The sequence below is a fragment of the Prionailurus bengalensis genome, chromosome A1, assembly GCF_016509475.1.
Source record: "Prionailurus bengalensis isolate Pbe53 chromosome A1, Fcat_Pben_1.1_paternal_pri, whole genome shotgun sequence".
NCBI lineage: Eukaryota > Metazoa > Chordata > Mammalia > Carnivora > Felidae > Prionailurus > Prionailurus bengalensis.
Window position 1 is genome coordinate 27,413,485 of NC_057343.1, and position 23,616 is coordinate 27,437,100.

The following is a 23,616-nucleotide window of genomic DNA, read 5'->3' on the forward strand; positions in this document are numbered from 1 at the left end:
CACGGTTTTAAATGAAAGCTGCAGAATCTTGGAAGCAGATGCCCATGAGCTCTACCCAGTTGTATTTTAGAATTTGTTTTAACCTAAAGTTGTGGAGACAGACTTGAAGGGAGACATCCCCAGCCTTGCTAAAATGTAAGTACAAAAAGGCACAAATTGGATGGATATCGATGATGTTATTTCCACTATGACATCATCCATAGACTCCTAGTGTCTTTGCTTTGCTTCCCTATAGTGATCACAACATAAATTACTTGTCTTGTTTGACTTCCTTGTTCACCAAAGTTGAGCAGATTGTGGCCGTTTTCAACGCTTCTACCAGACAAAAAGCTTGGGACCATTTCTCGAAAGCTCAGCGCAAGAACATAGACATTTGGCGAAAGCATTCTGAGGTTGGTGATTTTATTATTACTTTTTAACCACCATCACACAGCTGGATTGGCAGAGAATAGTGTGGCTGCAGCCATTTCGGTTTTTGTCATAGCGGGCAGCTGTCCTGCCATTGTCCTGTCGCATTGTCAGCTCTAAATCCAGCTCAGATGTGTGCCTTATCCAGAAAAGCAGCTGACTTAATGCTTAGAAAACAGAGTGCTTTTCTCCCCCTGCAAAGGAAGAAAGGCATCTCTGCCATTGATAGCAAAGAGCTCGGAAATAAGCCAACACGTGTTGCTTGCGTATTCTGAAGAAAGGTGTAATGTAAAACAGAAGACTCGCTTTTAAATAAATACAGAGGGTTGGTTTTTTTTTTTTCAGTGTTCTGCAACTGATGGTGATGGTTTGCTCTTTGGGCTAGAAATGGCTAGCATGCCTTTCTTCTGTGCCTTCTCTTTGTAAACGATGCCTTAGTGCCCTATGCTGGCCGGCCAATTATATAGCCAGTCTCCCCAGGGCACCTTTCCCCAGGGGAGTGAATGTCTAGGCTAGCCAGGTCCACCCTTCCGCATCAGTGCTTGACGTGTGAGTATCTACCCCAAGGAAAGAGGCCAGAACTTGACCTTTCTCACCACCTAGAAGGATCAGAATGTGTCATTAGTCATTGGTCGACCAGCTGTTCTTTTTAACTCCACAGTGTAGCGTACGCTTTGAACCTGTAATTTAAAAGTAAGTATGCTATCTTTGCTTCTTCTGCTGCTGCTTCTTTTTTGAACGAGAGAATGTTTTCCATTTGGATGCCTCTCTATCACTAGCATGTTAGTACTAAAGTTCTCTAAATGATACTCCCCTCTTTCAAAATCTCAAAACTTCTAGAAGGTAAGGTTGGTTTATGCAACGATTTGGGCTCACACTTATAAAATAAGTGTTTTATGTAGAGTTTGAGGAACCACCAAGCACTATAATATCAATCATTTGGGTAGCATTTTAAGTGCCCATTAACTAATGCTAAATTACAGCTAAATACCAATGGCACGAGATCTAACATCCACATGAATACCAAATGAATTCTTGATTATCACTGTTATTATGGCCAATCCTGAATGACTTCACAATAATGGGACACTTAACATGCTGGTGCAATTTATTGTTAAGAAGGCCATTTTTTGCTTTCTTCACAAAGACTTAAGAAGGTGGCTGGTGACTGATGTAGTTCCCTTCCTCTGTTCAGGATTTTGAGTAAGGAGGAAGTGGGCTTTCTCTTTAATTTTTCAGGAGCCAGAAAAACAAAGGGCGCTTACCTGCTGCTCGTCCAGACACTGAATCGCGAGCTGAGTCAAGGCTGATTTTCGGGAGGAGAGAGTCCTCGTTTGTGATGAAACAGACAGATTGAGGGCTATGCAAACACAAACTGAAATCCATAAACTATGATTCAGATTTGGGAGTGACTGGTCTATGAATTGTTCACATATACATCTGTGTACATTCTTTTCCTTCACATAAAAACCACACATGATTAACAGAAACGTTAAGAGAAAGGCAAGCAACATGATGCTAAATAATCTGGGCATGAAAAGGCTGTCATTACTACGTGAGTGTTAGCAAATATCGGTTATTGATCCAAATCACGCTTCCCACGTGCCTGCTCCCCCTGCCCACCCCCACCCCCAGCCCTGCCTCCCTGATGGTCCTGCTGCTGAGCAGGGCACACAAAGACTTCCAGCTTTGTTCCAAGGAAGACCGCTTGCTTCGCTCGGTACACACGGAGAGGCAGACGTGGATGCACGCAGTCCTGAAAGGTGCTCCCGCAGAGGGGCTTTGCGCCTCCCTGCCACTCCTCCCACCTCTTTTGATATACTAGGAAATAGAATTCTAAATTACCTTTGATTTTCTCCCCTCCATGTCGCTTAATTGATTAAATACCAGTTGGTAATTTAACATTGTGGATGATTTCTCTGTTGCGTAGAAGCTTGATAATTGGCTTGATTTTTTCTGCGTTCCCATGTACAGCATCTGTTAATTATCTGCAACACCTTTACAGATTTATGAGAGTGCACTAGTGATTTACTGCTGAACCAGAGGCACCCTGTGGAAACACCCTCAGGTTTTTTTTCCCCTCCCCAATTTTTTTTTCTTGCCAACACCCTTCCCCGCAAGAACCGCTACAGTATGACAATCTGTCATTAATTGTGGGGACTAAACCACAGGCCCTTTCGGCCTCATTTATTCTTTCCACTTGACTTTTCCTTGTTTCAAGTATTTTCAAACCACCTCTTTGGGAACCGGGTTCTTTGTCCGCGGAAAAATTAGCTGTACACAACCTAAACGCTTCCCCACTAATCACATGTGACATATGCCTCCAAGACCCACTGGTGTTATTTAAGGTGGAATTGGTGCCTCTTTCTACTGGGGGTCATGGCCAAGTGAGGAGGCATTGCCCATCACCCCGGTGACCTCTCAAGACTCCCTGTGATGGGTATCCCTTTCCCAGGAACCTTGACGCTCTGCCCCCTCCCGTTTCCCTGTCCTCTGCAGTGGTGATTCCCATTGCTCAGAGCTGACCATGCAAATACTGTTAGCGGTAAATAATTTCCTTTTTTTCCGCCCTACTACCAAAGTTACAATCTGTGAGCTAAGGAGGAGAGGAGAAATCAGAGAACCTATCACACAATAAAATATCACATCCATCAAATGGGCACTAGAAATTTGTTTAAAATCGTGCCATTAATACATTAGGTGTTATAATTTATTTTTATTGTTATTCATAAGTTCATGATAAAGCAAAACTATCTTAACTATGTGGTTTTTATTTAGAGACTTCAACTTCAATGGGGGGGGAAGAATAATGCAGTCATTTCATTGTTGTTGTTTTGAGGACAGTACATGTAAGAGAATAGAATTGGTAAGGATTCACAAACATAAGCTATTCAGCTTAGTACAAAAATAATAGAATTACTTACCATAAACAACTGTAGTGTCCTGACTTCTAGGCAAGGTAGTGCCTGAAAACACATCAGAAATGTGTTTTGATTCTTTCCTTTTTACGGTGTGCTTTCACATATACTCTTGCATTCAAGCAGCCTTGTATTACTGTTGCCCGTTTTATAAAATGTGAGGAGACAAAGACTCAAAGAAAGTAAATGCCTTTGACTGCAGTCACTCCTCTAGTAAGTAGAGAAAGTAAGACATGATCCTAAGATCTTTAAGTGATGTCAAAACAACCAACACAACAGAAACACTAAACCCCTACATGATAATGTGAAACGCCAAAAAGGTATCTGTTTTCATTGGTCCTCCAGCATCTTTTGAAATGTGCCATTTGGATACCTGAATAGTGAGTGTGTGTGTGTGTGTGTGTGTGTGTGCGTGTGTGATCACACACAGGCACATACACACATGCAGGGGCACCGTTTTGCGTGAAGGGTAGTAGTTGTCCACATTATCAACTTAGCAAACCAAGCGTTTGGCACAACGGTAAGGAGCTTTATAGGCATTCACTTATTTCCTCCTCAAAACTATTATCATCAACAGAATTCCAATAAGCAAATCAAGGTCAAGAGAGATGAGGAAACATTCGTGAATTGACACGGTGTGTCAGTGGTCGACCAGGCCTTTTATAAATGCCACCGTGCATGTATCTTATCGTTAGCTCTGAGCCACCGCTGTGCCAGTCATGACGATAGGCATTTCTGTGGAATCCTCCTAGGTGATGTTATCATCCCCTTTTTTGGCAGATGAGGAAATTGAGACTCAAGAGATTAAATAATTTGCTGAAGGCCCCTTGACTAGTCTTTATCCCTGGATCTTTCCGCTCCCCATACGCTCAGACCTTCATTCTAGATGACGCAGGACAGTGGTTGGGAGGTGTAAAAGCTTCAGATTCTAAGCGTTCGTATGGGCATCCCAGTACACCAAAAGACCATTGAGAAAAGGTAGGTTGACATGTGTGCGTGACTCTAACATCCCCGTATATTCTACTTTCAGGAGCTCCGGAACGCTCAAAGCGAGCAGCTTATGGGTATCCGCCGCGAAGAAGAAATGGAAATGTCAGATGATGAGAATTGTGACAGCCCGACTAAAAAAATGAGAGTCGATGAATCAGGTAAGGCTGGTGACTGCCACACACCTGTGAGGCATCCTAATGATCTTCCAGATCTCACATGGGGCGTATGTACTAGGAAATGGCCGCATAACTCACTTTTATTTGAGTTATACTAAAGTTTCATCTTTGAGTGACTCTGCCTTTTATTAATAGAACTTTAAACTCCTTCTTCGGAACACGGTGATTTAAATTGGTCCACTTGTTTCTGTGTCCATATATCTGGGGCTGTTGCACTTTCTTCAGGGATATTTGTCTATTCCCATAAAAATCCTTTTCCAGAGGGTGGCAGCCACCGCTGATGCTGAGATACAGATAAAATTTGGTCTCAGTCTGTGTGCTTCTTACATGGGAATTGTTTAATCCCTAAAGAAGCTTTCTAGCCTCTGAGCCAATGTGCGGGAGAATTAGACATTTTTCCAATAAACGTTCCCTAACCTGTAATCAAAGCGGTGGCCTCATGTGGTACCAAGAAAGGGGCATCACTCCTGAGTTGGAAAAAGGAGAGAAGCTTAGAGAGAACCTTGCTTTTCGTGCTCCGCCTACACTCAGATGCTGATTGAAAACTCTCTCCCCGAATTAGATGCAAATCTCTTGGCATTACAGGCAAGAAAGATGCTCAATCAGATATGGGAGACACCAAGGGAGGTTGCTTGCTCGTCCGAGGGGAAGCGTGTTGTCTCAAGGGCCTGGGAAGGACCACAACTGCCACCATTTCCAAAAAAGAAAATCAGAGGAATAGCATGGAGATTTGACCTGTCTCCTTCGACGTACCAGTGAATAAAATACTCACCCACCTCAGGCTCTTTAACAGAATCAAATGGCCAGGAACAGAGGATCTTTGCTAGTGTGTCCGTAGAAGCCAAAACCAAGACTCCAATACTCAGGTCATCAAGATTGCAAAGTGGTCAGAGTGCTCCCTTTCTCCGGGGTTCAGCGAGTGCCAGGGCCATGAATGATGATCACAAGAAAATCCTTTTCTTTTAGGCATACTTAGAGGGAGTTCAATTTCCCTAGCGCAGTGGTTCTTTCAAGTGTGGTCCCCAGTCCAGCACCATCAGGCACCTCCGAGGAATTTGTTAGAAATGTAAATTCTTGGACCCTGCTCCATCCCCAAGGAATCAGGAACTCTAGGAGGCAGGGGTGGGGATGTGAGATCCAGAAATCTGCGATTTAAATTCTCCAGGGAATTCTGAGGCGCGCTAAACTTTCAGGACCACTGCCTTAGAAAATTTCCCTTTCATCCTCAAATGCCACTCATTTAAATCTTTCAGAAGCTTAGCAGAAAAGAAGGCACCGTGCCACTAGTTTTTGAAGCCATGTATCTTTTGTCTGAAAAATGAACCTAGCATTTATGTGTCAGAGTACGTCTCTTGTTAAGTGGAAATGAGATTTCTCAGGACTGATTATTGGGCTTGGACTTATTTATTTGAGGACGGCAATTTCTGTCCCGCAAGCCTGCGTGTATCAAAAGCAAAGAGCAAGTTTTAGTGTGAACTTCTTACATTTAATGAGCGCTGCTGGTAAATAAATAAATAATTTTCTTTTCTCAATAAAGCCTTCGTCATTTTTGAAGTTTCTAGAGGAGGGGCAAGTTTACATGAAACTTGGATCCTTAACATTCTTATACGGTAGGTGTAGAAGAAAAGCAATCAATCAGAAATTCTTATTTGAACCCGTGGCTTTTTTTTTTTCAATTTTGGGGTGACATTTCTTTTTAAACAAGCCGTCAACTTCCCAAATGAGGAATGTGTATAATTTCATAGTGTGCTCAGAATAGGACAAGAATAATAATGACTCAGGCAGTAGGCTCCAGTGGGAAGTCTTCTAGACCGTGACAGCAAGCATAGACCCACAGTTCCGCGGCAGAAGAATTCAAAGCTCCCTTCCCTAGGCTGAGATGCGCGAGTCTCTCTGGCAGCTTCCCTGAAGAGCCTTCTAGCTAGATCTCTGTTGGTTTTTTCCCCCAGGCATCTAATAAGAGCCTGAAGCAGGACCTGAACTTTTCAGTTCTCCAGGCTTTTCCTTGGCCAGCGCAACGAATGCACACAACACAGAGCATGATCTATACGAGTGCTGGTGGGAGAGATGGAAAAACTGGAGTTCAGATGCCAGGTCCCCAGGAGTTCAAAGTCTTTTTCGTGCTTTTCAGAATGAGATGGACCAGAGGACGCGGCGTGTGGTTTATGGGGAAAGCGCAGGACTGATTACAGGAAAAGGAAAGCAACTAACCTTTTTTATTCCTCTGGGCCCCGCAGATCCTGCCAAAAGGCTAGCAGCTGTTTTCCTTTCAGCCCAGCACATTCAGGGACACAGCCTGAGGGCAAGAATTCCCATCTGGTCTTTTGACCAAGCTTCAGACAGGATCCCTGCAAACTGCTGCTGGGAGGGGAGGGATCCAGGCCCAGGAGCCTCGGGAAAACACACCTTTCAGTGGTGTCATCCGAGGCTCTCTGCATTCATTGCAGGTGCAAATTTGCATCTGTCCGTCACCCAGGAGCAGGTGTCTCAAAAGGCTCCATTCACTGGTGGAAGTTGCTAAGGGCTGACCTAGCAGTAAAGCTTTCTATTCTTTAAAGAATCCCTTGCCCTTTTGCTTTCTGCGGAAACAGGGAGCTTCTGCCTCCAACCTCCTGGGTGACCCAAGACTTCTTGGAAATTCCAGAGGAGGGCTTCCTTCGTGGAGCCTCCTCCTGTCCAAGAGGACCGTGGAGAGGCTCACCTGCCGGGTTGCATGAGGCCGATGCACCAGGACCTCTCTGCTCCTCACCTCCTCCTGGAGCCCACGCCAACCTGCACAGATTTTATTTCTGAAGGGGAGACGGAGAGAATTGACTTTCCTTGGTTTCTAGAAAGGATACAATTTATTATGTTTGGGCTTATATCTTGGGTTTAATTTTTTTTTCTAAATCAGTGTTTTTGGCATATCTCTGCTCTTCTGGTTGTGCAGAATATTTCATTGTACTTTTGCTTTTTACCACCTGTAATAACTTACAACGTGTCGTTGGCCAGGGTTCCCCAGTCCTGCCATAACTGCCATATAATGCTGGGCAGGCAGTTCACTGTTCCTCCTTATCAGTTACCTCCTAAAGGGGAAACAGAGCTGCTGGAGCAAAACTAAGATGCTGATAAAAATGAAAATGAGTTTTGTTAATAAATTTGAAAATCAAGACAGATTTATTGAAGCATTCATTCAAGAAGATTGGCATCCGGCTCCAAAGCCCGTGAAGATGATTTCTGATAAAAATTCAAATTTACTGCTGCATCGTCTGCCTTTTACTGGAATTAAGCCCCACTTTAAAAGCCATATCTATTGCTGCTGCTTCCTCCTCCTTCCTCCAGGTTGGCAGTAGGGGTGGGGCAGGAGTGCACAGGGAACAAAGGGAAGAAAAGAGGAAATCTGTCCAGAGCGTAAGGCCTCGTGTGGCAGCACTCAGTTAGCCATAGTACTGTGGAGTCGGTGCGTGGAAAGCCCTCCCGACCGTACCGACAGCGTTGAGCACATAGTAAGTGCTCAGTAAGTCTGACCTCCGCTTGTCGTCATCACCTAGGGCACCCGGCTCTGGGCCTTTCACCAAGTAAGTGAATTGTGTTGACTTCAATTGCACATGCCCCCTCTTCTGGTCTTTGTTTTTGATGCCTTTGTCCCGGAAGTTGATGGGAACGTGGTAACCCTGAGAACATTTGCTCTAAATTTAAACGGAAAGCCTTAAGAAGCTTGCTCAAACGAGGATGATTCATTTCTCAAAATGTTCACAACTTTGATGCGTTCAAAATCCAGTGCCACGTGCTGAAGAGGCCGTGACCCGGAGAGTGGACACTCAGCATCATTCTAGTTATCAACAAATATTTGTCAAGCCCTTCTTCTTCTCCAGACACTGTGGACCTGGTGTGGGGGTGGGGGGGGGCAGTATGGAGAGGGCTAGGCACAGTTTACCCCGCCCTCAAGAGTGTGAGGTGCTTTTTGAAGAGAAGAAATCTACATTTTAAGTTAAAAAGTACAGTGGCTAAATGCCTAAAAGCCTAATGCCAAACATGTTCGAAAGCCATTGCCGTAAATTTGATGTAAACCAAAATAAATACCTCTATCCAGTGTTTGCACCTCATCCAGTATCTGATGAGTGTAGATTGTGAGTGTACATTGATGAGTGTACATTGAAGACAAATTTCAGAAGGATAAAACTAAAATGTCCTTCCTTAATAGACAACCCTTAAAACATTTCATAATGCGCAAACAAATGTTCTTGGATTGTAATTACACCTCATTTAATCTCTGAGCTCTTCATAGGAGCAAATACTCTTTTAATTACGAAAGGTGTTTTCTAGTTGTCGATTTGCCATGGAAACTTTCCACATGTAGGTACAGATTTATTCTTTTAATTTCAGTAACACATCCAGCAAGGATTCCGAAAATCTTTCAGCTAATTGAATCAAATTAGAGACTCACAATCAAATTCAGTTGGACCTAGCAGTATTCAGTGTGTCTGAATAGTTTCATATGTAGCTGGCAGCTTGAGGTTAAAGAAATTAACAACAAGAAGGCGCTCTCTCTGGCTATTCCCTTGATCTCTTTGAACACCAGGACTGCCTTAGTGTTTTTCCTGATTAATTCCTACAGGAGAGTGCTTTTGAAAGACATTTAGGATGCCCAACAGATTACAGTTTGTCACAAGCCTGAGAAGAGGATTAGTGCTACCCACCCCCCAGCACCAGCCTGGGCACAGAAGGAAGGATTCCAGAGAAGGATCCTGCAGGGGCCCAGCCGGAGGGGGCCACGTCACTGGCAGCTAGTAGAAGCTTTTAGGAAACACTGCATGTGATCCAAGCAGGCTCACTCAGGAGTCGCTCAGAACTCCGCAGAGGGACGAGAGCACTCAGAAGTGAAAAGTGAACTGACCCAGTGAGGCCACAGCCACGCCGAGATCCCTGCACCAGCAGACCCCCAAGACGGGTGCACCAGTGGTGAGAGGAAGCAAGGAAGGACAATGTGTTCGCAGACTTTTGTGTTCACATGTGATGACAACCCGGAGGAGAAACAGCGGCGGTGTGTGTCCATCCGCGACCACTGAATTGAAGCCGAGCGTCTTGTTTTCATCCACAGAAGAATGTCTTCTGGGAATCTAAGTGCCAAACAAAGAAATGTGATTAATTAAAACTAATATGGCTGAAAGATGATGAAATGCACCTTCTGATGTGGGCTGAGCAGGCTGCTTCATTTCTGAACTCTGGAAATAGAGCTTCATTCTCAAGGAGCCAAGGCTTTTGCTACCCTCCCACCCCGTCCTTTTTCAAATCTTGCTAATCTTACCAAAGGAAGTCAAGCCAATGCTTATTTCAGGTAGAATTTTCAGTTCCCTCATCTCGTGTGCGCTTACAGCTTCCCTTTCATAAGGGACATGGTTTTAAAAAGCGTAGAAATAATTATTTTTGTAAATTGCCTTACCTTTTAAATGCAAGAGACGGATGCTATTAAATTGATCCTCTAGCATAGGATTCCTTTGTCATGGAAGCACTCTGGTCCAACCAGACTGTGTTTATCTGTCCTACAAAGTAACATTTGGAGCCTCAGCTCTTTTTAAGCTTAGCCCCTTATTAATCTTATTTTTGTGTAGTACCTGATAATGCCATATTCCTGACATCTCTCTCACATATGCACACATTCTCCATAATCGTGCATTTAGTGTAAAAATTGATTGGTTCTGCTGAAATTGCGTTGTGTCTAGGAGACCGCAGATTTTGTCAGATACTCTAACCCTGCAACTGTGCTGCACCCCCACAAAACCCAGTTGAGCCCTCGCTGAGGATCTCAAACAGTTTGTATTCCTGGTCAACACTGGCTTGGAGCCGGTTTCCTCCTGTGACAGCCCAGCACAGGGTCCCAGCTGCTTTTGCAGAACAGGCTGAGGCTCTGTGAAACCCTAGCTTCTTGCCTAGTGACGGGAGGCCCCGGGGGCTTGGTGACATCAGAGGAGAAAAGGGAGGAAGTTAACAGCCCATCCTCAGAAAGGGAGAACTGCAGAGACCTTGACCCGAGAAGAGCGTAGACAAGTGGCCCGTGCACAGGATGAGGTCACAGCACAGCTACTCACGCACAGCCCGTGGCCCCTGACGCCTCGCACCTGCCAAAGAGCCATGATCTAGATTACGGTTTATTATGTTTTCTGGGCATTTCATTCTGATAAGGTTTGAGGCAGGATCATTACATAGGAGAGTAGATTTAATCCAGTTTTCTTAGTAGGCTGTAAGGACACTGAGGGAATATTTATGTAATAAGACGCAAAGTTGCTATGGAAAATACTATAGCAACCTAACATCTTCCCAGACTCAGGCAGCCACTTGTAACCGCAGTCTAAATTTACATTTATTTTAGTGTCATTTTATCGACACTCTTAGTATCTCATTCTGACAGGATGTTAAAATATGTTTTCAGCTTGCATTTGAGCAAAATTAACACAGTGTTGTTGGGATTTAAGTGTGGTTTGCACAACTTCTGGAAAAAATCAGAATATTTTTGAGGGAGTTTAGATGACAGGATCTGGGTAAGTTTATAAGTTTTGTTTTTCTTTCCTAAACATAAGGAAGAATTCCTTAGTAGTGTTTATTCCTAATTGTTCCTTTTTGCTTGTAAATAATAAGTGGGAGTTTCAGGATTATCCTCTTCGACACTGACTTTTGTCAAGTGTCAGTTAGAATCGAGTGATTCTAGTTGGTGCTTATAGAAAATACTTTTAGTAGATCAGCTCATTGCCCTCCAGCAGCATGTCACGTTTTAAAAATAAAAGCTTTTTTTCATATAAAGGTAATGCTTGGTCATTTTGGAAAATCTATTGATTAAGAATAAGGAAAGAAGAAAACTGTTGGTTTGAATACTACAAAAGATCGTTTCGCTTCTAATCTTTTTTCTTCTCCACAGCTTAACTACATAAGCACTTTGCTCTATGTTTTTAGGGTTCAGAAACAATCATTCTGTATGATTTTGTTTTCAGACAGTTCTTGTGTAACAAGTGAGTGTTTTTTAAGCTTCCTTTTTATATGTTAATGAAATAGAAAAATAGAAAATGAGCATGTATCTCTTCTGGATCATAGGCTCTTTTTTCGTGAATCGCTGGGAGTTGAAGCTATAATCTTTGAGGTAGTCAGAGTGGATTCCTGAGGTTATTAGAAGCCTGATAACTGGACCAGCCATCCCCAAAGCATCTTTTAGATCTCTTAAATGTGAGTATGGCAGAGAGGCTATAGATATGTGGCTGGTTGGTAGTGGAAAGATAGTATCTATTGATTTTCTTCTGTACCTCTCCATCTAAAATCTTAAAATGTGACTATAACACTGTTAAGGTGGGACATTGGCCAAAAGAATCAATACCAGACTATATTAAAACATATGCTATTACCAACTTCTTAGCACTGATGTACTGTTTATGAACATCATTGTCCTAATTCTTCCGTGTGTTCATTCTGCTTTGTGCATCAAAACACAGTTGGTGACACAGTTATTGTACCTTGACTGCTAACACTGTCGCCCATAAGCTTCACTAATCAGAGACCTGACGATACTAAGACTACTGTATAAATAAGACAAGTGAGGACAAGACAAAGTCCTATAGAATTCCGGCTATCCGTGCACAGCGGAGTGCCACATAGCTACTGAAAAAAGTAATTGAAAGAAGTAATTACTTTCTTCCTGTCTTGGAAATTCCCCCTGCGTGATATGATGCTTACACTTAGAATCCCTGGACTTTGAAGTTTATAGCAAGTTTGAAAATTATTATTATAGTGAGCTCTCCCATGTCCAAGTGGCTTAGAAACTCTTTTATTTGGGTGAACGTCCTTGACACCAGAGAGGGACTAAGGGCTCAGCCACTCTTCCCCCAGTTTTCAGGACACAGTGTGTGAAGCCTTCTGGGAAGAGGCTAGGGAAAGGGAACTTTATTTTAGACTCCCCGTCAGTAGCAGAGAAGTAGGGAGAATCATTTCTAGAGCAGAAGTGGCAAGACAGAGTGTATTCATCATAGTGCTTCGGGTAGGGTGTTGCAGGTTCTTAATGAGCCCACCATGACTTCCAGAGCTGCTCGCTGTGTCCCAGAGGCCCTTGCTTTCCACTTAAGGCAAATGGGCCATTGACACTTAATGCAGTTACCTAAATTTTCAGTTATCGAATCACTTTAGAAACATGTAAATATCTAACACTGGGATATTGGTTAATTAATTATATATCCATAAACAGCCCTGAGAAAGATCATATTCTGGAAGACTATATAATGGCACGAGAGATTCTCAGTGTATTGCTAAGTGATAAAATCAGTTACAAATCAATGTACAGATCATGTGGTTTGTATATGTGTTCCGTTCATAATTTGTATGTTAGGGAAAATATGTAAGGATATGGGTCAAAATATTCAGCGATTATTTCTGGGCGGCGTGATTATAGGTGATTTTTGTTTTCTTCTCTTTGCATCTCAGAAATTTCCACAGTATATACATGTATTATTTTAATAATGAAACTAATAAGTAGTAAGTATTAATTTTTAAATTACCTCGGAGAACGTGTGATAAAATTCACATTGATTGGGGAATACCTAGCCATTTCCAGTCAAACAAGAAAATTAAAAGTAGTAACCAGTGTCAGATAATGGAAATTTATTGAGTTGCCTCCTTTTGCTTTACATCAGGGAATTTCCACATTTAATTTCCAGACCCCATTGTCTTACAATTTCCTGTTTCAAGGACTGATCATATTTGTATAGCTCTTAGATTAAGAGTCAAGAAATAATTCAAGTTCTAAACCGGGCAGACATGTGCTGTTGAATTCTGTTGAATTCTGCTTTTGAATTCTGCTGTTGAATTCTTACCCGCCGGGAATGGCAATGATGAGTCTCTTCAGATGTGGAAGAGACCCTTCGAAATCATCTTGCACAACCACTTTCTGTTTTCACAGACAGGCAGATGCAGTCACATGTTGAGAAGTTATGTTAGTTCCCCAAGATAGCAAGTGGACAGTCTAGAGCTCAGTGCTACTTTCCTTCTTGCCTGGTTAATGACCTTCACAAGGCACCACTAAATTTGATGGGAGAAAAGCTCCAGAATCTCCCCCAAATGCTTTAAGTGGCTTCATAAGAGGCTGTAACCAAATAAAATCAACCAAGGATTTTGAAAGCCTGTGACGTGCGTGCGTGGCGCCATGATGCCATTTGGAGGCAAAGGTAGACTGGAGAGTGTATTACCTTAAAATGTTAATCCAGACAAAGCTGACTGGGGCTCGTGTTTAGTCTCCCCATTATTTTCTGTATTTTTGACTAGAAAGAGGTTGACTTCAACATCGGCAGTGCATCCAGCAAACTGTTTTTAGGCCCATTCCAACAGAAATGCCAGTTTTTAAAAATACTCAGGAAATTGGCACAGTCTCTTTTCTAGTTGAGTGATATTCATTTCCTCAAAAGCAATCTGTTCTATGGCTTTAGGCAAGAAGAAGAAATGCTTTGAAGAGGTAAAGTGCACGGGGAAAGAGCCGTGCCATCACGCATTTCCTTTGGCAAACCCTACACCCTGTCACAACTCGTGTCTTCCACTCCCCAGCTCTCCAGAAAAGTAAAGAGAAAAATCAAGGTACTTCTCAAAACACAGGCACAGACTTGACGGTCGGTCTGGAATGATCTGAACCACAATATTAGCCCTTTTATTTCCCATCTCATCCCATATTTCCTTTGCATCCCTAGGGTCTGGGAGAGCATATGAGAAGATCACCAGTTTATTGAGCATCTAATTTCAGGACTTATTGTAGTGCTGTCCCTGTTTCATTGTTCCTGGGCTTTTTTTTTTTTATGAGATGTACCTCTCAATAAGTCTTAAAGATCAGAGGGACAGCATCTACGATAATACCAATCCTATTGAGATGCACAGACTCAGGGAAGTTTTGACGCAGGAGAGATCTCACAAGTATTATGCCCTCTCCCTGCCCATCCCATGTTTTAATTTAATGAGAAAAATGTGTTGTTGTTGTTGTTGTTGTTGTTTCCCCTCTAACAGTAATTAGTTGGAATGTCAGATAAATTCTGCAAGTTTCGGGTTTTTGTAATTACAAGCGTTCAGACACAACTTCAGTGACAACGCGTATTTGGCAAATCTTGTAGAGGTAGGTTACTCTTCTTTTAGTGATTTACCAGTCCGTTTCTCAGGAATTGTCTCCACCTGCCATCCCACGCTTTTCTAGGATAGTTTATGTGACCCAAGCACCCTAAAGTTATCCATTTCTCTGTCCTTAGCTCTTTGCCACCATGCAATGTGCCAAGCAATGCCATACTACAAAGCAGTGATAAAATTAAAACAAATATTCACAGAATTCTTAATGCCGTGTACGGGACCATGAGACCACTTGTCTCGAAGTCCCAGATTAAGGAGAGAAATTAGCACACAGAGTCTTGTAAGACTAATCGAGACTCGGTCTTTGATCTGAGAGCGTTGCTTGTGTGCTGTGAAGAATCCTAGCAGCACATCATCAGAGTTCTCCTTTCTTGGACTAGCACTGGCTCACGGCCCCCTGGACCGTCAGGAGTTATAGCCCATGCGAGCAGGTACACCCTGACCTAAGGAACGGTGGGGGCTGAGATTATCTGAAAAGAGGTTGTATAAATCTATGCATCTGAACTCCATCTTCTCCCTGGAGAAGGCTGTATTTTGTTGCAAGCAAAGAAGAGTAAAAACATGACACGGGCGGACCTTCCACCCCGTGTGTTCCTTAAAGACTAGTTTGAGATCTTTTCCTTTCTGAATGGCCAGCATGTGGCGTTGCACGGTACAAGGACAAGAGTTTGTGAAATGAAGGGATAGGAAATTAAAACTAGGAAGAACTAATTTCTTATTTGTTGAAGGGCTTTTTTTTTTCAGTTTGGGACCCCCCTCCCTCCAAAAAATAAAAACAACAACAACAACAACAAAAACCCCACAACTATTATCTGTTTAATCCTCCCAGTACTGACCATGTTTTTCAGATGAGGATCCTGAGCTCTGATGGAGGTTTACTAACTTGCCCCAAATCTCAGAAGAAGAGCGTGCCCTTCAAGTCCCTTCTTGCCCTCTGTAGTACCCCCTCTGCCACCCTCCTGTGTGTAATCCGTGTCTCCACGCCTCTCTGAAGTTGGCAGGAGCAGGGACGTAAAAGAGCGCGGCCAGTGTTCTTCTCAGGACTAACTAACGCTCCTCAAAAACAATGCCCTGTAGTCCCCAAACCTCCACCGACGTGTCTGGTCCCCTCTCCTTCCTCTGGACAATCCTGCTTCCATAACTCGGTATCACAAACTCTGTGTGTTACTATTTAAAGCAGGGAGAAGAACCTGTCCCTTCAGGCCATTAAAAGGTGGGAGACTATGGCAAGGTTAGGGATGGAACGGAAATGAGGAACGGCAAAGAAATAAAGTAATATGTGAAACTTTGCCCCTAGAACTAGGTTGAAATTAACGCAGATGGACAACGTAACTTGATTTTTCTTAGTCATTGGAAGTTGTTGGGTCTTTGGGCTTTTGAAACAGAAATTAAAACTTAAATTGGACTTTTTGCCCCTTCGATACAGCATTTGTGACTCTAAGGAATGTTATAATCGATGCCAGCTCATCAGCACCATGTTAACAAAGCACTTTCTCTGAAACTATCCGTGGCGCCTTCTCTCTCGTGTTCAATAAAGAACAGGCAACAAGAGAGCTGGTTTCTCAGAGGAATTCCTTTAACCTTTCGGAAACAAAATATTTCATGCTAATTCCTGCTTAATTGGAGGGAAGTCATTTCTTTAAAATCATTGAATATGAGTTTGAAGTCTGTTCCATCCCTGACCTCTTTAATTCAATCAAGGTCACCCCATAAACTTGCCCAAACAGCTCTTTTTCTCAATTAGAAAAAAAGGGGTAGAGCTGTTTAAAAGCATTTAGCATTTGATTAATAGTGCTTAACTGGGGCTTCCGCACTTGCAGAGGGTTTTTAAGGAGTCGCTAGTAAGAATGAAACATTGCTACCTGAGAAATTACACTCATCAAAAACCAAAAACAAATCATTTTAATGAGCAAAGCAAAAACTGCTCTTTTTTTTTTTGTGGGAATGTGAGAAAGATTATCACACTCAGTACATAGAAGGTTTTAATATCTGAACAACTCTCTCCCAGAGAAAAATTGCTATAATTTAGCCATCTAGACAGTTTTTAAAATCCGTGCACTTTTCCCTGCCCAAGGACTCGGGGAAGATGAATGTGGGGTTTGTTGAAGCAGGCTTTTGTAGCACTCAAGCTCTGGGGGTGAAAGCAGGAATGAGAAGATGTGTCCCGTTGAAGAATGTGAACTAGAGCCATCTTAAGGGAGGGGAAATCAAGGGTTCTGAAAATACGGTTTTGGAAGGCTTCCTTCCACATTTCCTTCCTTCCTATTCTCTGGGCCTAAAGAAGGCCAAGTTCACCCTGACACTCATTTGATGAGGGGGGTCCTTTGGGTGGCAAAATCATTAGAAATGCTCTAAGGAAGTGGATAGATGAGTGAGAACCGGTATTCCTGGAAGCATTTAGAGACACTGAACATAATAAATAACTTTGAGCCAGATGAAGTTCGAGGCCTCTGGAAGTAGCTGAGTTTTGTTCCTGGAGTGGCTTGGCAAACAATGTGTCTCTTCCAAGCCCCAGCCTTCTCGATAGTAACGTGAGGCTCATCCTAAGAGAGTTTACTTGAGGTTGTAACAAATGGCCAAGGAAGAGGCTCCATGGCCCTTTGCAAATACCTGATACTATGGCAACGTGGAAGACTGATACCGGTGAGCAGTGACAGAAGGCGTAGATGAGTGATTCACAGCCCTGGCTCCGCGTGAGAAAGAGCTGGGAAGCTTTCCTGGCAACGGCTGGGAGTTAATGCCCACTCACGTGAGTTATAAAATAGTCCTCAGGTATTTCTGCCGCACAAAGGCTTGAAAACCACTGGTACATGACATGGGGCCTGATGTCCATCAATAATAGGTAGAAAGAACAGGGCGAAGAAACAGGTTGAGGTAAGGTAATAAAGGATGAGAAGAAAATGAACATGAAGTAAAAGGTGGGGGGCACCGGGGCAGCTCTGTCGGTTAAGTGTCCGACACTCGGTTTCAGCTCTGGCCATGATCTCACAGTTTGTGAGTTTGAACCCCAAGTCGGGCTCTGGGCTGACAGCGCGGAGCCTGCTTGGGATTTCTTTCTGTCCCTCTCTCTGCCCCTCCCTGGCTTGCTCGCTCTCTCGCTCTCTCTCTCAAACAATAAATAAGCATAACAAATTTTAAGGTAAGAAAATGAAGTAAAAGATAAAAATGTTCAGGGGAAAGGAAGTGACTGACGTGGCAAATCACCAAGGACCAAAGAAAGAAGAAATGAAAGGGAGCTAGTTTCTTGGTTTAAGTATGGCATCCATGACACAGGTGGAGAACCACCACCCTTCCCCTCCCCCCCCCCCCATCATAGCTGCGTGAGGAACATGTGAAGCATCCTCTGGATAATCGGAAAAAGGTTGTTTAGGAGGAAAGAAAAAAAATGAGGGTAGTCTGATGCAGAAAAACGTGGGGAAGGCCAAGTACAGAGTCTCTGCTTTTCTCAGACTCTAGGAGAATAGCCAGGAACTGATTTCCTCATCCATCAGTGGTTAGAGACAAGCAGGGATGGGCCCCCTCTCCTCAGTAAGCAGCTGGTGTCAGGACCCCTGGCCAAGGGTCGTTAGTTCCCACCGGGCACAGAGGTTGGGCTGGGCCTCTCCGGGGCGCAAGCCCCGGACCTGCTGCAGCAGGCACTTTCTCCAGAAATATGGCTGCAAAGAAAACTAATACGCAACAACATCCAGTAGATCAGAAAAATGTGTTTTGGAGACACTGCCTGGAGGATTTATGAAAGCATTCAGTCACAATATCATCACGGGAGAGGCAGTAAGTAGCGTTCAGAGAGGAACGGGTGGATAGATTGATGAAATGCGAGAAGGCAAGGCAGATGGCGGAGAGGCCTCGGCGGCCATGTTGGAGGGTAAAAGCTGGAGATGAGAAGGTCCTTTTAAGAACAGAAAAGCGGCTAGAAAAGGCTGAGAGAAAGCAGGTGTCAAAAAAAAAAAAATGACGAAAGAAGTGTAAGACTGGAAGAAAGTTACGAAGGAACGGGGATCCGGTCCGTACAGGCCAGGGAAGCGGTTCTAAAACTTTGGCATGCATTCAGCCCACCCTGGATGGTTGTTGAAAGGCACATCCTCAGACCCCATTCCAGACCCTCAGATTCAGAGGGTCTGGGATGGGATGGCTCCAAGAATTCCCATTTAAGATACCAAAGTGGAACAAATGAGGGCTGTGGGTGGAGGAAACTTGGAGGAATACTGGCCTCAGTTATTCATACCAGTGTCATTTTACTGTGGTTATGTACTTAGAGACGACAGGAACTCTTTCTGCCCTAATGTCAGGCACAAATACGTGCACATCAATCAGTCTCCACACTGGTGACCAGGAGAGTGGAGAGGATGAGACTTCACGGGCAGCCCGAGCACAGTCCCCACCCACCACTTCCCCCCCCACTCCCCCACCCCCCCAAAAAAGCTTGCGAGCAAAGTCTTGGTTCTCTCTTAGTAGACTGGATAGTTAACGTTTATATAAAGCACAAAAACTGAGGGGAGAAAAGCGTTTTCTGTGCAACTCCTCTTTGTTGCCCCAAGTATGTGATGTGCTGAGATAAAAAAACAAAAAACAAAAAACAAAAAACCTGTGGGAAAAGTTGCTATTCCTTGCAAAAGATGGTGCCTACATCTGAGAATGTTGAGGTTCGGGCTGAGCTTCTCTTCACATTTCCGAGTGTGGATGTGTTTTATGTGGTGGAAACCACCAGTTCAAGAGTGTGTGTGTGTGTGTGTGTGTGTGTCTGGGGAGGTGTTAGTAGGAGCAGGAAATCCCCACTTCTTGAGGGGAAGGTGTCTTGAAGAAAATGAGAAATGACCAAGAAATCCGCAAGTTAGTGGGGGAAGGAGGTGAGGTCCTTAGGCCACAGGCAGGTGAGGAAATGAGAAATGAGACCAGGAACTCCTTCAGGGGAGAGGTTGTGTTTCAGGCTTCTCTGGTTGGACAAGACCAACCGCTACGTAGGGTGCAGCGGCCCAGAGCTAAAAGCCAGTGGTGCAGAGCTGTACTCAAGGGGGGCGCTCTGTGTGCGAGGGTGGCGGCCAAGGCCGGGGGAGGCGTTCCCACGCCCCTGAAACCTGTGTCCTTGTGAGATTTATCTTGGTCTGAGTCTGACTGCTCTGAAAAGGAATCTCTAAAGCCTTCAGAAGGTAGAAAAGAGGTAGTCCTGAATCTTGGAGGTCAACATTGAAAATGAAAAAGAAAACTGACATCTGATCAAAAAAAGTAAAGGCGGGCGGCGGGGAGAGCTGGAGTTGAGGGGAGAAATGCCCCTCTCAGTAGCCCTGCTGCCTGGGTTTGGGGCTCCAACAACCCAACCCCCTCTCCCCTCCTTCCCCCTCATCCTGCCCTGGCAGTCTGGCCACCTTCTCCTGGAGACTGCTGGGTCTTGATCTGTGCTCACCTGAGGCCTAGAAAGGCGTCCCTCACCCCCACCCAGCATCCTTCAACAGTACTTTAAATTGCAGGCTTATCCTGCTGTTGAAAGGAGTGGGCAAGCCTCTCCCCTCATTTTGCCCTGGGGACGATGGGGGCAGCTGGGAGCGGTATCAGAGGAGAATAAGGTCGGTGGCAAAGCAGGAAGGCATGATGTGAATTCTCTGTGGTGTCTGCACCCCGCAGCACCTTGTGGCCGCTGCTCCGGGGCGCAGACCCCTAGGTGAGGATGAGCTGTGTGGAAGGGGAGACAGAAGGGGGGGAGGGGGGGGGGTGTTTCCTGAGTCGCCAGCTGTGGGTTGTGCCTCCAGACTCGCATTTAAGCCATTATAATAACAGGATCTAGCTTACCTGCACTCTCCAAATTACCCTTATTCCACCGGCCTCACACAAAGATGGAAATAGACACCGCATTGTGCTTCTGTTTAGCTCTCCCTAATAATAGCTAATGGGCAGGCTATAATGCACACTGCAAATATAAAATGTTATGTCAATGCTAAGTTGTAATAATAATAATCCTGCAAAAATGTAGCAGAAGGAATTTCCGTGAGCAATTTGAGGAAGATTGCTACTTCCGCGGTGATACAGGTGTGACTGAGAAACAGATCGATTACAGTTTGTTGGGACCGTAGGAGGCTGTCTAGCAGGAGCCTGGCCGGGCAGCGGGGCCAAGATGCCCTTCAGCTCTGTGTCTGGACACTGGGAGGCACCGACATGGCAGCAGCCCAAGGACCCCAGGCCTTCCTTCCCCTGGTCAGCTGAGGGCAGGCCCGGGTCTTGTCTTGGGCTTTCCTTGGCCTGTTCAGAGGACATCTTGGGGACGGGACTCGGTGGGAAGAGAGGTTTTTCCATTGCCTTTACTGTAACTGAAGGCACATGACAGAGCAACCACACAGGTGAGGTCAGAGGGTTGGGGGAGGGGGAGGCATATATATCTTATATATATATATATAATATATATTATATATTATATATATAATATTATATATATTATATAATATTATATATAATATCTAATATATAATATAATAATATATAATAATATATATAATATATTATATATATTTTATATTTACATTATATATATATAAATATATATATTATAAATATATATATAAATATAAATATTTTATATATAAAAATATTTTATAAATATATATATTATTATAATATATATATTTATAATACATTTATATATAATATATATTTATATTTTATAATATATATTTATATATTATATATAATATATATTTATATATTATATATAATATATATTTATATATTATATATATTATTTTTAAATAAATACATGTATTTTTTAATGTTTATTTATTCTTGAGAGTGAGGCAGAGCGTGAGTGGAGGAGGGGCAGAGAGAGAGGGAGACACAGAATCCAAAGCAGGCTCCAGGCTCCGAGCTGTCAGCACAGAGCCCGACGCGGGGCTCGAACTCACGGACCGCGAGATCACGACCTGAGCTGAAGTCAGACACCCAAAAACCAACTGAGCCACCCAGGCACCCCTGGACACAGCTGTCCCAATGGAGCCTTATTAACCAACTGCGGCTCAGGAGCTCGGCAGTTCGTGACTATCAGTGTGGCCATTTCAGAGGAGAGAGACACGGGGGGGCAGAAGGAGGATCCCTAAGTGGTCTGAGTCAGGCGTCAAGACTGTCCAAAGGGGGCCAGACGGGTCCTTCCCTCTGGATCATTCCCAAGATTCTCCTGCAGAAGAGACTTGTGTGTCTGTGTTAAAATAGGGCCTCAAGCAGAACGCTCCCCAAACAGTGCCACAAGTGGAAGCCGTTTTCTGTTTTAGCAACAAATTTGCCACTCTCGTGGTGTCCTTGGTTCCTTCCCTCTCCGGCTGCAGCACTTATCTGCGCCCAGGCTACCCCAATGGCATTATGTCGAGGACGGGAGGTAAACTGGGTGGAAAGCCTGCGCCTCCAACCCCTGCGTCTCTCAAACCCAGCTCCATCACCTGTAGAATAGAAGCTGCGATCATACTCACTATATCGTGTTTTTGGACGCTGCAAGGAGATCGTGCAAGTCACATGCCTCGCACGGTACCTGGCATGTTAGAAATTGTTAGCTGTTACCACCACTATTCCTACTGCTGCTTTTTATTTGGGGGAGATGGGGAAGGGTGAACTCTCACCCTCACTCCGAAAGGAGGCGCTGAGGGCATTGGGATGTGGCCAGGGCAGGACTGCCCTCAAAGGTGCAGGGCATGGAGCTTCCTCCAGAAGGATTTGTCCAAACAAGCCAACCGTAGCCCCAATTCAGGAACCAGGTGACAGAACGAGCGATGGTCTGAGCAGCATTTCTCAGAGCGTGCTCGCGGCCCCGTCAGCACCACCGCCACCTGAGAACCTGGACGGAGGCCGTTACTGGGGGAAATACTGGCTTACAGGAACACCAGCTAGTTTATAAATAAGGCCCACATTTTCAGGGGCTTTCCCAGCAACAAGAAAAAGCTTTTTTTTCTTTTTCATTTTTGTATGTATTTGTTTATCTTGAGAGAGCGCACGCGCATACATGGAGGGGAAGCAGGGAGAGAGGGAAAGAGAGAATCCCTAGCAGGCTCCACACCATCAGCACAGAGCCCGACGCGGGGCTTGAACTTACAAATTGTGAGATTGTGACCTGAGCTGAGATCGAGAGTCGGACGCTTCACCGACTGACCACCCGGGCGCCCTCGAAAAGTTTATTCTTGAGCACAGAAGAGTCCCTAAGCAGACACTGTCGGTCTCCGGGCACCTTTCCTGTGTGTGGTGAGTCAGAGACCCAGGCCCATTCCAGCAGCGGGAAGAGACATTATTCAGAAGACACCCCTCGCTCCCTCATGCCCCGCTGGTGAGCACCAGCCTCTGGGACAGTCACCTGTCAGGAGCAACGCTGCACTGAGCAAAGAAAAGCATGAGTTTGGGTGCACCGCATGCTGTCTCTGCCACAGAAGGGCAACCCCCCTCCCCACCCCCCCACCCCCAGCCAGGCAGCCTGCAAGGAGAGGCTTGGGGAGAGGCAGATGGGGCCTGGCCAGTAGCTAAGTCACTAGCCCAGGGGGGCTGGAAGGTGACCGATATCGTGGGGGTGTCTTCCAGGCCTTGGACCTGTCCATATCATCCCGTGTTCTGACTCTGTCAGCACAGCCGCCCATCTGGGCAGCAGCTGATGAATCCTTGAGAAGGGCTTCTTGTGTGGGGGAAAGAAACACACAGTTCAGCAGCCCTCTCCTGGCATTCCGCGTCTGCATCTGGCAGAGTGGAGGGAGAATGTTAAACGCGGAGTTCCCCAAAGACACAAAGATGAACAGTTCTTGAGACATCCAGATATTGTTAGGAATAATATGTTAAAGTGTTTTATTAATTTAGTTACATCTTGCCTGAGCAGGAAAAAAGATATTAACATACCGTCAGCTTACCGGGACATAACCCAAAATAACTTACATTCTTCATATAGGGCTAATTATTTTTCTGAGGCCGGCTCCGGCTGGTAAGAGAGAGATTTCAAGGCTTTCCCCAGATTATTTACTTAAAGAAGTTAAGCCTGCCACTCTCTGTTCCCATGGAAA

General features: G+C 44.4%; 1 protein-coding gene across 7 annotated transcripts in view; it reads left to right on the plus strand.

Moving 5' to 3' along the window:
- The window catches only part of ENOX1 (ecto-NOX disulfide-thiol exchanger 1), a 553,951-nt gene that overhangs the window by 432,610 nt on the left and 97,725 nt on the right, over positions 1 to 23,616 (plus strand). For all 7 annotated transcript variants that reach the window (XM_043579372.1, XM_043579396.1, XM_043579389.1 and 4 more), the window contains 2 exons: positions 286 to 392; positions 4,357 to 4,474. In XM_043579372.1, the coding sequence (XP_043435307.1) occupies positions 286 to 392; positions 4,357 to 4,474 (225 nt within the window). The remainder of the gene's footprint in view (positions 1 to 285; positions 393 to 4,356; positions 4,475 to 23,616) is intronic.